General features: G+C 43.7%; 1 protein-coding gene across 1 annotated transcript; it reads left to right on the plus strand.

Annotated features, from left to right (window-relative positions):
* Positions 1–113: 113 nt before the first annotated feature.
* LOC135554192 (protein LSM12 homolog A) lies at positions 114–10044 on the plus strand. The gene is made up of 5 exons (XM_064986321.1): positions 114–277; positions 6833–6966; positions 7523–7632; positions 8212–8338; positions 8444–10044. The coding sequence occupies exons 1-5, from the start codon at positions 151–153 to the stop codon at positions 8534–8536; spliced, it is 591 nt and encodes a 196-aa protein (XP_064842393.1). The 5' UTR covers positions 114–150; the 3' UTR covers positions 8537–10044.
* Positions 10045–13635: the final 3591 nt, after the last annotated feature.

A 13635-nucleotide genomic window follows, 5' to 3' on the forward strand; every position in this document is an offset into this window, starting at 1 on the left:
CTCTGATCACACTTCCCTGGGCGGTCCAATTCATCACCTCATGACTGATTAATGATCTATGACACGTCCATCAACATTCCCTGTCGATAGTCAGTGACGCCACGGCGTATATTTACGTAAATCTGGCGCTCCAGTTTCCTGGCGGAGAAGATGGCGGCTCCTGGACCGGGGGAGTATTTCAGTGTCGGGAGCCATGTCTCCTGCCTCACCTGCTTGGGGCAGCAATTGCAAGGAGAGGTCGTTGCCTTTGACTATCAGTCCAAGATGTTGACTTTGAGTATCCTTTTTACAATTTTCCGTTGTCACTAAATCGGTGGTCTTCCAGGCTGCAAGGGGCCTGGGGGTAACGGGTCGCTCTTGCCAAATTGAGATCCGCGCAAGCGTAGTCAAGAGACTAGCTCGGGAGCTTACTAGCTTACTCTTGATCAAAACGTAGCTAACCACACGATTTAATACTGTTCCGTTCAGTTACTTTAAACCTTGTTACTCTCTATTTCATGTCAGGCATGGTAAGTTTAGAATCGGTATGATCTTGAGTTAATGTTTGTTGTTAGCCAGCTAGCTATCGAAGTTGGCATGGTATTGTGTCATAATGCTAGCTAACTTGCTAACACAAGCTATTGTGGTCAGCGATAGCACAGTCAGTCCTTGTATGGATCACTATCTGGCAGCTCCAAGGGGCGTTATGCCTGGCAAATTCTTAGTAACGGTTAGCTCTTTTTCTAGCTGCATGCTAACTAGCAGATCACGCTTAGAATTGTCTTATGCTCTAAAACAATGGTTATTTAAAGAACATTATTGATGGCTAGTCATGAAATGATGTAGCTAGCTACCCACCCTAAGTTAGCTTACATTGTCGAAACTGACACGCAAGGATTCACCGGTGACAGTTTAGAAAGGAGTGACTGTCCAGTTATTGGGTTAACTACTCAAGCTAACATTAGCTCGTAGTGAGGGAGTAACTGCCTACCCAAGTACCTTGGCCCATGTCAAGTGTTTTGTAGCGGACTTGAGAAATACATTAACGTTAGCTATATGCATGTTCATAGCTGTAGCTATATTGGAAGATGTGAAATAGGTTATGTGAATGTGCAGACTTGTATTTTATAACCTTAAAAATATATATATATATTTTATTTTTTTCACCTTTTTATTTCATTAAGTTCTCATTTACAACTGCGACCTGGACAAGAAAGCAAAGCAGTATAACACAAACAACAGAGTTACACATGGAATAAACAAATGTACAGTCAGTAACAATAGAAAAGTCTATATACAGTGGGCAAATGGCGTGAGGAGGTAAGGCAATAAATAGGTCATAGTGGCGATGTAATTACAATTTAGGAAATTAACACTGGAGTGATAGATGTGTAGATGTAGAAGTACTGGTGTGTAAAAGAGCAGGAAAGTAAATTAAAACAATATGGGGATGAGGTAGGTAGATTGGCTGGGCTATTTACAGATGGGCTGTGTACAGCTGCAGTGATCGGTTAGCTGCTCAGAAAGCTGATGTTTAAAGTTAGTGAGGGGAGAAGTCTCCAACTTCAGCTATTTTTGCAATTCGTTCCAGTCATTGGCAGCAGAGAACTGGATGGAAAGGCGGCCCAAAGGAGGTGTTGGCTTTGGGGAAGACCAGTGAGATATACCTGCTGGAGCGCGTGCTGCTATGGTGACCAGTGAGCTGAGGTAAGGCTGGGCTTTACCTAGCAAAGACTTATAGATGACCTGGAGACAGTGGGTCTGGCGACGAATATGTAGCAAGGGCCAGCCAACGAGAGCATACAGGTCGCAGTGTGGTGGGTGGTATATGTGGCTTTGCTGACAATACGGATGGCACTATGATCGACTGCATCCAATTTTTTTGAGTAGTGTTGGAGGCTATTTTATAAATTACATCGCCGAAGTCAAGAATCAGTAGGATGGTCAGTTTTACGAGGGTATGTTTGGCAGCATGAGTGAAGGATGCTTTGTTTTGCGAAATAGGAAGCCAATTTTAGATTTAAGTTTGGATTGGAGATGCTTAATATGAGTCTGGAAGGAGAGTTTAGTCTAGCCAGACACCTAGGTATTTGTAGTTGTCGACATATTTTAAGTCCGAACTGTCCAGAGTAGTGATGCTGGACAGGCGGACGGTGATTGGTTGAAGAGCATGCATTTACTTCCTTACGGAAGGAGAGTTGTATGGCATTGAAGCTCGTCTGGAGGTTTGTTAAACCTCTCTGGGATATGTGGGACAGTAGCATCCCACTTGGCCAAAAGCCAGAGAAAATGCAGAGTGCCAAATTCAAATAAATTCCTATAAAAATCAAACTTTCATGAAATCACACATGTAAGATACCAAATTAAAGCTACATGGGTTGTGAATCCAGCCAACAAAGGCTTTTCGGCGGAAGCAAACGATGCTATTATCTGAGGATAGCTCCTCCATAAACAAAAGGGAGAAAACATATTTCAACTCTGCAGGTGCGACACAACACGCAGAAATACAAATATAAATCATGCCTTTGACGAGCTTCTTCTGTCGGCACTCAAACATCACAAATGGCCCTTTTGGTTAAATTTAATTCTGTCCATATATATCCAAAATGTCCATTTATTTGGCGCGTTTGAGCAAGAAAAACACTGGTTCCAACTTGCGCAAAAGTTACCTGTAAACTTTGCCAAAACATTTCATACAACTATGGGTATTTTGTAAAGTAAATAATTGATAAAATTGAAGACGGGATTATCTGTGTTAAATACAGGAAGAAAACAAACTGAAACATGCTTTCTGGTCATGCGCCTCTATCAAACAGTACACAAGAAGTGACCCCCGTTCAAGATGGCCGTACTTCATTACACAAAGGAATAACCTCAACCAATGTAACTGCAAGCAAGTCCCTTAGAAATCTGGATTCCCAAATGAACCCATTGAAAAGAGTGAATGGTTTGTCCTCTGGGTTTCACCTGCTACATAAGATCTGTTATGCTCAGACATGATTCAAACAGTTTTAGAAACTTCAGTGTTTTCTATCCAAAACTACTAATAATATTCATATCTTATCTTCTGGGGATGAGTAGCAGGCAGTTGAATTTGGGTATGCTTTTCATCCAAAATTCTAAATGCTGCCCCTATCCCAGAGAAGTTAAGTGTCCAAAGAAGGGCCAGAAGTACACAGAATGGTGTCGTCTGCGTAGAGGTGGATCAAAGAATCACCAGCAGCAAGAGCAACGACATTGATGTATACAGAGAAGAGAGTCGGCTTGAGAATTGAACCCTGTAGCACCCCCATAGACTGCCAGAGGTCCGGACAACAGGCCCTCCGATTTGACACACAGAACTCTTTCTGAGAAGTAGTTGGTGAACCAGGCGAGGCAGTCATTTGAGAAACCAAGGCTGTTGAGTCTGCCAATAAGAATGTGGTGATTGACAGAGTCGAAAGCCTTGGCCAGGTCGATGAAGATGGCTGCACAGTACTGTCTTTTATCAATGGCGGTTATATTGTTTAATTGCACAGCGGATTGCACAGCGGAGAAGGTACGGTGGGGTTCGAAATGGTCAGTGATCTTTTTATTAACTAGGCTTTCAAAGACTTTAGAAAGGCAGGGCAGGATGGATATAGGTCTGTAACAGTTTGGGTCCAGAGTGTCACCCCCTTTGAAGAGGTGGATGACCGCAGCAGCTCACCAATCTTTAGGGATCTCGGACGATACGAAAGAGGTTGAACAGACTGGTAATAGGGATTGCAACAATGGCGTCAGATAATTTTAGAGAGGGTCCAGATTGTTGAGCCCAGCTGATTTGTAAGGGTCCAGGTTTTGCAGCTCTTACAGAACATCTGCTTTCAGGGTTTGGGTGAAGGACAAGTTGGAGAGGCTTGGGCATGCTGCGGGGTGCAGAGCTGTTGGCCGGGGTTGGGGTAGCCGTAGGGATACTTATTGAAATGATCGATTAGGGTGGATTTATCAGTGTGTCCTAGCTTCCTTGCAGTGGGCAGCTGGGAGGAGGTGCTCTTATTCTCTATGGACTTTAGTTACAGGATGCAAATTTCTGTTTGAATAAGCTAGCCTTTGCTTTTCTGACTGACTGCGTGTATTGGTTCCTGACTTCTCTGAGAAGTTGCATATCGCGGGGACTATTCGATGCTAGTGCATCCGCCTCAGGATGTTTTTGTGCTGGTCGAGGGCGGTCAGGTCTGGAGTGAACCAAGGGCTATATCTGTTCTTAGTTCTACATTTTTTGAAAGTGGTATGCTTATTTAAGATTGTGAGGAAATTACTTTTAAAGAACGACCGGGATGTCAATGTCCTTCAAGGATACCTGGGCCAGGTCGATTAGAAAGGCCTGTTCACAGAAGTGTTTAAGGGAGCATTTGACAGTGATGAGGGGTGGTCATTTGACAGCGGACCAATAGCGGATGCAGGCAATGAGGCAGTAGATTGCAACTCCTCCTTTGGCAGTTCTATCTTGATGGAAGATGTTGGGGATGGAAATCTCAAATGTTGGTGGCCTTCCTAAGCCAGGATTCAGACACAGCAAGGACATCAGGGTTGGAGGAGTAGGCTAAAGCAGTGAGTAAAACAAACTTAGTCATGAGGGATGTCGATGTTTTACAGGCAACATTTGGAGAATACCTCATACAATATAGGTTTGGTGAAGTTGTGTATAATACCTCATCTCTTGCACACTAACTTGTGCTTTTAGCCCTTTAGCCCAGCTAAATTCCTTTTCAGGCCTGCACGGAGCACTGCTTAGAGAAATAGACAGTCATGAAAAGTGCTGCAGAACTCTAAGTAAGCCATTTGATGTGGACTATTTGCTCACACAGACATACATTGCAGAGCACTAAGAATTCTGTTTGCCTGGTTGTGCGGGCCAATCTTTCACCTCTGCCTGGTATAGGACAGAACGGCCCAGAGCCAGACAACTCTGTGGTAGTGGAACAACTGCAGCCACAGCCAGGGGAAAGAATGTGATGTCTGTCAGTCAGCTGTTATCACACTGCATCAGCATTGTGGATTTCAACAGTGTGCATTCCATACCTTCACGTTCCGGTGGATGTCAAACAGGTCTCCATTACCTGGCTGGAAGGTAGCACTGCCTCAGAATCCTCAGACTTTGCTCATTTGATCTTATTAAATTAGAGGCATTTTATCAATGTCAGTTGATGACTAGCCTGGAGTACAGATCTACAATGTTACGGTTGTTAAATCCAGTCTACTTTTTTTTGTGGATGTTGTGAGGTGCATAGAGGGTGTTTTCACAATGCTAAGGCCCAGGTAAAAGGGGACAAGTCACTCTTCAAGATGTGTATCATGTAGGCCTATTCACTTGAGGTATTTTGCTTATGGAAGCACACAGTGTGATGTGTTTTCAGGGTGACACAATTGCATAGTATAGTGCAGGGGGTAAATAAAGCTTCTAGATCCAGTCATACCCTCATGGCATGTTGGGTTGTTTCCCTTGAGGCTGGTGAGTCACTGAAAGGTCATGATGTCAGACAGGAAATCCACAGCTCTCTACTGTTATGGAGGAAGTGCAGCAGCCATAAAATGAAGGAACCTGAATGAGTTCAGCTCTGAGCACTTTACCTCTGTCTGCCTTGTAATGGGATTACGTGTCTAACCATAGTAAAGACACAGACCTACTTCCCTAACTCATATCCAACCTGCTTTTATTAGGAAAATAATTAGCTTGGCTCAGGTTTGAGGGTGTTTTCGGGAAATCAGTTGAAGGGCAAGTTCTGTGCTTCCTTCTGTTGTTGCATGAGGTCACAGACTGATTCTGTGAATTGTCTGTCACCAGACGATAAACCGTGTCTCAAGGGCAGTGAGCTGCTACTAGATAGTATTCTTTGAGCTTTCTTAACACAGTTGGGTGTTCGTGAAGGCTACTCTTGGCAGTTGTGCTTTGTATGCCAATTTTGTATCCGTCTAGTAGGCTATTTGCCATCTTTCGCTCCACAGTATTTCTGATATCCACATGATGAATTGTGGCTCATTTGTACCCAACCTCCTCCCTTACAAACAATGCATTGGACTCTTTGTCCCCTCACTTAAGTTAGCAGATTTGAAAGGGGACCTGCGGGTGGAGTGCATACACCTCATGCCGTCTTCAAAACAAATGTTGTATTTGTCACATGCTTCGTAAACAGGTGTAGACTGTGAAATGCTTGCTTCTTAACATCTCCTTTGAGATGTTCTGAGTGGGCTATTAATTTTGTTTAGTTGCTGGTGGGTTGTTTGACTGCTAAGTCCTGAGCTTAGCCTATGTTTAGGACCTCTATTCTGGGTTGTAACTGTCTGCATGGTTTCTTGGGCAAGAGGCTGTTCCTGGAGTGCCGTGGTGAACCCTGGACCTGTTTCCTAGGTTATGGGGAAGCATGATCCCAGGATGTTCTGTTGTGAGGAGGCTGAACTTGAATGGCAGAATAGGGGGGGGGGAAAAAGAGGAAGATTCTCCAGCACCTGGCGAAGTTGGATTGGTGCTGTGCTTTGATTTTGTGTTCTACTAGAGCAGCATATGTTGTGCTCCCTTATTAGGCCTATTTTGTCAGCAGTTCACTATTGAGCGACTATATTGCACTATTGTGACTAGCTGCAGTATGCCATTTAGAATGTGTGTTCTGACTTCTCCCTAAGCTCAATAACATAAAAATGTTGATTTACCTCAGGTCTGGCATAGCCTAATGTTTTGTGGAAGAAGTGATAGAATTATGATTCCAGCTGATCCATTGTTTCACTCACATACAAGTCCTGCATGTATATTTAGTCTAATGCTAACTGCTGCTAATTTGACCTCCATTCTGAATGTGTCGTACAGCCTATTTGCCTTGACCCACTGACCTTTCAGAATGCGCCCCCTCCAGTGGAAAGGCAAACGTCAGCGACGTGATTCTGATTAACTTAGCCTACGTGTCTGAGGTGGACATCATTAATGACCGCACTGAAACTCCTCCTCCACTAGCATCTCTGAATGTCAGCAAGGTAAGACCAGCCAATCACCACTCCTCACACCCTCCTTGACACCTTCTCATACCAAGTAGTGACGAATCATCAGACATCTGGTCATTTTGTCATTAGCTTTAGCAATAAGTCCTGCACTAAGTCACTTGATTCAGCTAATTGTGGTTCAGTCAGACTAAAGACTCATTTGTTTTGTCCCAACACAGAGTCAACGAATTGTGTAATTCTGGATGCTTTCACATGTTGATTGGAACCATATGGTTAACCTGAATGGATTGTTTGCATATTTAAAGAATGAATGGCAATTGTCTTGCCCCAAAAAATCCTGAAATGTTCCATCACCATATCCTTCAACGTTTGTCGGCATAAAACAAAACCCACCTGTTCCACATTTGACTAAAATTATCAGTGAGCAGTTTCTAATTATTTGTATTGCTAACGGACGGAAATTCCTTAGTTCCTTTCAATGCCAAACATAACTTTTTCCTTTTACATACTTTAACTTCCAAGGGCTTTTGGGGTTCTCAGTTGTAAACAGCTCTAACGTTTTGGTTCTCCTTTTCCAACACGCCTGCAGCTTGCCAACAGAGCACGGTCGGAAAAGGAAGACAAGTTATCCCAAGCATATGCAATTAGTGCTGGAGTCTCTGTGGAGGGCCAACAGCTATTCCAGACCATACATAAAACGTGAGTATCGTCTCCTGTCTCTAATACTGGGGCTCTGCTGCCTCCATCTATAGAAACATCCGTTATTTACTTACTATGACGGTCCCCAGTGGCCAGGAAAGGCTGTTTTAAAGAAAATGTGCTACCCAATGCATTTAAATAGTCTCGTTGGATGTTGAAATTGCCTTCACTGATTAATTGACCAGTTTGAATGCCAGTCTTTGATTCAGTAATGTTTTGTTTTAAACCATATCAAATCGTATGCATTCCATTATACCTCTTGGTTGTAATGCAATTGTAGTGTTGATCCCTGATTTGGCCTAGACTACAGTGAGTGACCTATGACCGTAAGTCTTACAGTACCAACACTGATTGACCAATTTCTGATATAAGCTGTTCATTCTGTAATGTTCTTTTGTTTAATTTATTTGTACATTTTCTTCAGTGTTGTTGCTGTTCGATATGCACCTGTCCACCATCCGATACCTGCTGCATGGAGTCATCTGTCTAAATGTGTGACCTGAAACCTTTAACCCCAGTATCCTGACTGAAGGCAGCTACTGGGTGCTTTTTTCTAAAACATTCTCAATCTCTCTGTAGCATCAAAGACTGCAAATGGCAGGAGAAGAACATCATGGTGATGGACGACGTGGTCATATCCCCACCTTACCAGGTGGAGAACTGCAAAGGCAAAGAGGGTAGTGCTTTAAGTCACGTACGCAAAATAGTGAGTATTCCTTCCCACCATTCATTCACTATTGAAGGGAATACAGGAATGGCAGTACCAGAAAGTTGATTGAGGATAAAACTTTACTGGTCTTGTCCCCTGCAGGTGGAGAAACATTTTAGAGATGTGGAGAGCCAGAAGTCAGTGCAACGGCCACAAGCACAGCAAACACAGAAAGACTCCACTTTATCATCTTGAGCCGGAGGTTCAGTAGGGTGTGTGGGAGGGGGAATTGGTTGGGGGAGGTCACAACGGCAAAGGAAGTTTTGGTTTGTTCTTTTCTCTTCCCCTCTCTTCAACATCAGACCAATGCCAGTGTTCCCCCGCCCCCCACACACACCTCCATCATAGGTGTCCAACATTTTGAACAGAACAAAAGGGGGTCCCAACCGAGAGGGAAATATCCAGTTCATTTTTAAAGATAATCTAACAAAAGTAATCTCAATTTACCACCATTCCCCACCCACACTCCTCTTCTTGACCTCTTACCTTTCCTTCTGTTTCTTCTCTCCTCCTGCCATCAAGCCTGCTCCTCACTTCCATTTCACAGAGAAAAGTTACTTGATTTCTGTTCATTGGTTGATCTATTTTCTAGTCATTTTTCGTAAATTTCAAGAATAGAAATTTATGGTAAGAGATAAAGGACCTTTTCTAATATTGAAATACTGTTTTGACAAGAACACAAATTTTAATAGCTTTCTTGAAAGCACATGGTTATTTTTTTAACAGCTGACTGAAAGGATGCCAATCGTGACGCCGTGTGAATGAACTCTCTCAATCTTACAAACATGCACCCAGTAGGTTATTGAAGTTGCTGTTTTCCCTCAACTGGGGAAACACTCAAATTGTGTTAACATTATTAATCTGACATAAAAATAGAGTTGAAATACCCCATTGTCCTTTCATTAAAAAAATACAAGTTGTGAACACCCATTTGGTTCTAGTAGCTTGAAATATTTTCATGAAATGCTTTCCTTTTTTCCAAAGACATTACTGTCCGCTTTTACCCATAAGCTCTTGCTGCATGGTCCCACCTGAACTAAATTTGCTCTGTTTTTCTGTCTATAGTTTTAACTCTGGAAGCTAAAGATGTTATTTTAGAGTAGAGGCTGGGCTGTTTTCCTCTTCCCTTTCATCCTTGTCCCTCATGGTCTTTGATTCTACAATACAGTACCTCTTCCACGATGGGACCACATTGAAATCCAGCTCTTTTCTTACTCTCCATCTCCCACTCCTATTGTCTACCGACCATTGACATACTTTGGCAGGTGAAATCTGCTCTTCCGCCCGACTCAATGCATTCCTCCCATGTTCGAACAAGAAAAAACAAATTAATTAACCACGTTGGCCAATATCATATGGCGTGCCACTGAACCGTGTGCGATGAGATCGATCTCAGTTCTGTATGGGATGCTTTGTATTCACTTTTGGAAAAAATGTACTTAAAGATACCTTGCCATGTTTGAGACTGGGATGGGGAGCAGGGTTCCCAAATGGACCAAAGGCCCCTATCCCAGCCTCGTGTTTATAACAATGTAGCCTGATTGGAGGCTCGGCCAGTGGGGTTAAGTTGTGACAGGCATCCGCGTTGTTTACCCGTCCACCGTGTGCCAACGAGGCTGCCGTTGCCAAGTTTCCTTTCCAGTATTTTATTTTTTATTTTTAAATAACTAGTAACATGGAAATAAAAAAGAGAAAAAAACGAAGTTTGCAGTTTGTCACGTTTCTTTCTTGGTGTTTTTTGGTATTTGGTGTTCATGGTTTTCTAGTAGTTGATGTAGCAATCAGTCTTTCGTTCACACTCGTATCAAAATATTCCTTTCTCATGAAAAAGGAATTAATCTTCAACTCATTATTGTTTTGTCAAATGCATTATTTCAACATTTTATAGCCAGGTTTTATTGAGCAGGATCATCTGGGATGGATGAATTGCAGCAGTTATCCAAACCATTTTTGTTCTTTGCTATGCCTTCAAATTGTCAGCAGAGGGCATCATAGAAATGTAGATGAAAATGAAGGTGGGACATGAGATGTATGGGTAAGATGTAAATGAAGGTGGTAAGATGAGATGTATGTGGTGAACAAGCAAAGACCATGTCCATTCAATAGGTCATATCAGACAGTAGCCAAGCTCTGAGGTCTTGCCTTCAATAAACATTGTATCCACATAACAAAGAACCATGGCACATTGTTAGAATTGTACATAATGACATTTAATCTAAAAAAAATCAATTTGGTGAATGCCACAAAGGGTGTTGAAATACTGTATGTTCCCTATTCACTCACTTAATGAATTAGAGTAGGCCTGCCTACCTGCCATGAGAAATTGAGTGCTTCTAGGGGCACTTGTGGGCTACTCCACATAATCAAAAATACAAAGGCGATTCACTCAACCAGTTAAAGGAATTATTCTTCCCTATAGAATGGCATGCTTAGCCACTCATATTGACATTTTTTTTTAACCTCAATTAAATCATTAATTCATGCTGAGAATAGTGTTCCTTTTTTCCAGAACTCCATGGAAAGAGGCGAAACAGATCTGAAACCGTACCCTACACGTGTGGGTCAGCTGGACAGTGTATAAATCTATTATTCACAGCAAGTTTCCCATTTATCATCACCTAGAACCCCTCCAGGCGCAAATAATTGTCCATCTATTAATTTTTGTTGTAGCAACTGGTGGCATGATGTTAATCTTGTTCAGAATACCGTTTCAATGGATGCTTTTTAGATAAAGAAAATGCTGTGGTGTGGCAAGTTTGGAATATATTGGTATATAGTGCTCAAAATAAATAAAGGGAACACTCAAATAACACATCCTAGATCTGAATGAAATATTCTTAATAAATACTTTTTTCTTTACATAGTTGAATGTGCTGACAACAAAATCACACAAATGATCAATGGAAATCAAATTTATCAACCCATGGAGGTCTGGATTTTGAGTCACACTCAAAATTAAAGTGGAAAACCACACTACAGGCTGATCCAACTTTGATGTAATGTCCTTAAAACAAGTCAAAATGAGGCTCACTAATGTGTGTGGCCTCCACGTGCCAGTATTACCTCCCTACAATGCCTGGGCATGCTCCTGATGAGGTGGCGGATGGTCTCCTGAGGGATCTCCTCCCAGTCCTGGACTAAAGCACCCGCCAACTCCTGGCCAGTCTGTGGTGGAGCGAGACATGATGTCCCAGATGTGCTCAATTGGATTCAGGTCTGGGGAACGGGCGGGCCAGTCCATAGCATCAATGCCTTCCTCTTGCAGGAACTGCTGACACACTCCAGCCACATGAGGTCTAGCATTGTCTTGCATTAGGAGGAACCCAGGGCCAACCGCACCAGCATATGGTCTCACAAGGGGTCTGAGGATCTCATCTCGCTACCTAATGGCAGTCAGGCTACCTCTGGCGAGCACGTGGAGGGCTGTGCGGCCCCCCCAAAGAACTGCCACCTCACACCATGACTGACCCACCGCCAAACCGGTCATGCTGGAGGATGTTGCAGGCAGCAGAACGTTCTCCACGGCGTCTCCAGACTCTGTCAGGTCTGTCACGTGCTCAGTGTGAACCTGCTTTCATCTGTGAAGAGCACAGGGTCTCAGTGGCGAATTTGACAATCTTGGTTTTCTCTGGCAAACGCCAAACGTCCTGCACGGTGTTGGGCTGTAAGCACAACCCCCACCTGTGGACGTCGGACCCTCATACCACCCTCAGGGAGTCTGTTTCTCACCGTTTGAGCAGACACATGCACATTTGTGGCCTGCTGGAGGTCATTTTGCAGGGCTCTGGCAGTGCTCCTCCTTGCACAAAGGCGGAGGTGGCAGTCCTGCTGCTGGGTTGTTGCCCTCCTACAGCCTCCTCCACGTCTCCTGATGTACTGGCCTGTCTCCTGGTAGCGCCTCCATGCTCTGGACACTACGCTGACAGACACAGCAAACCTTCTTGCCACAGCTCGCATTGATGTGCCATCCTGGATGAGCTGCACTACCTGAGCCACTTGTGTGAGTTGTAGACTCCGTCTCATGCTACCACTAGAGTGAAAGCACCGCCAGCATTCAAAAGTGACCAAAACATTAGCCAGGAAGCATAGGAACTGAGAAGTGGTCTGTGGTACCACCTGCAGAACCACTCCTTTATTGGGGGTGTCTTGCTAATTGCCTATAATTTCCAAAAGAGCATGTGAAATGTATTGTCAATCAGTGTTGCTTCCTAAGTGGACAGTCTGATTTCACAGAAGTGTGATTGACTTGGAGTTACATTGTGTTGTTTAATTGTTCCCTTTATTTTTTTGAGCAGTGTGTGTTATATATATACGAGTTCAGATCCTTTACTCAGTACTTTTTTAAGCACATTTGGCAGCAATTCCTGCCTCGTCTTCTTGGGTATGATGCTACAAGCTTGGTACACCTGTATTTGGCGTGTTTCTCCCATTCTTCTCTGCAGATCCTCTCAAGTTCTGTCAGGTTGGATGTAGAGTGTCGCTGCACAGCTGATTTCAGGTCTCCAGAGATGTTCGATTGTGTTGAAGTACGGGCTCTTAGGATTGTTGTCCTGTTGGTGAACCTTCGCCCCAGTCTGAGGTCCTGAGCGCTCTGGAACAGGTTTTCATCAAGGATCTCTGTGCTTTGCGCTGTTCATATTTCCTTTGATCCTGACTAGTCTCCCAGTCCCTGCCGCTGAAAAACATCCCCACCGCATGATGCTCCCACCACCATGCTTCACCGTAGGGATGGTGCCAGTATTCCTCCAGACGTGAAGCTTGGAATTCAGGCCAGAGTTCAATCTTAGTTTAATCAGACCAGAGAATCTTTAGGTGCCTTTTGGCAAACTTCAAGCAGGCTGTCATGTGCCTTTTACTGAGGCCGATCCACCATAAAGGCCTGCTTTTGTTGGAGTTCTGCAGAGATTGTTGTCCTCCTGGAAGTTTCTCCCATCTCCACAGAGGAACTCTGGAGCTCTTTCAGAGTACCCATCGGGTATTTGGTTACCTCCCTGACCAAGGCCTGACCATCCCCCGATTGTTCAGCCCAATTGCTCAGTTTGGCCGGGCGGCCATCTAGGAAGAGTCCTGGTGGTTCCAAACTTCTTCTATTTAAGAATGATCGAGGCCACGGTTTGGACCTTCAATGCTGCAGACATTTTCTGGTACACTTACCCAGATCTGTGCCTCAATGCAATCCTGTCTTGGAGCTCTTCAGACAATTCATTTGACCTCATGGCTAGGTTTTTGATCTGACATGCACTATCAACTGTGGGACATTATATAGACAGGTATGTGCCTTTCCAAATCATGTC

This window comes from Oncorhynchus masou, chromosome 14 (genome assembly GCF_036934945.1).
Source record: "Oncorhynchus masou masou isolate Uvic2021 chromosome 14, UVic_Omas_1.1, whole genome shotgun sequence".
In the NCBI taxonomy this organism is placed as follows: Eukaryota; Metazoa; Chordata; class Actinopteri; order Salmoniformes; family Salmonidae; genus Oncorhynchus; species Oncorhynchus masou.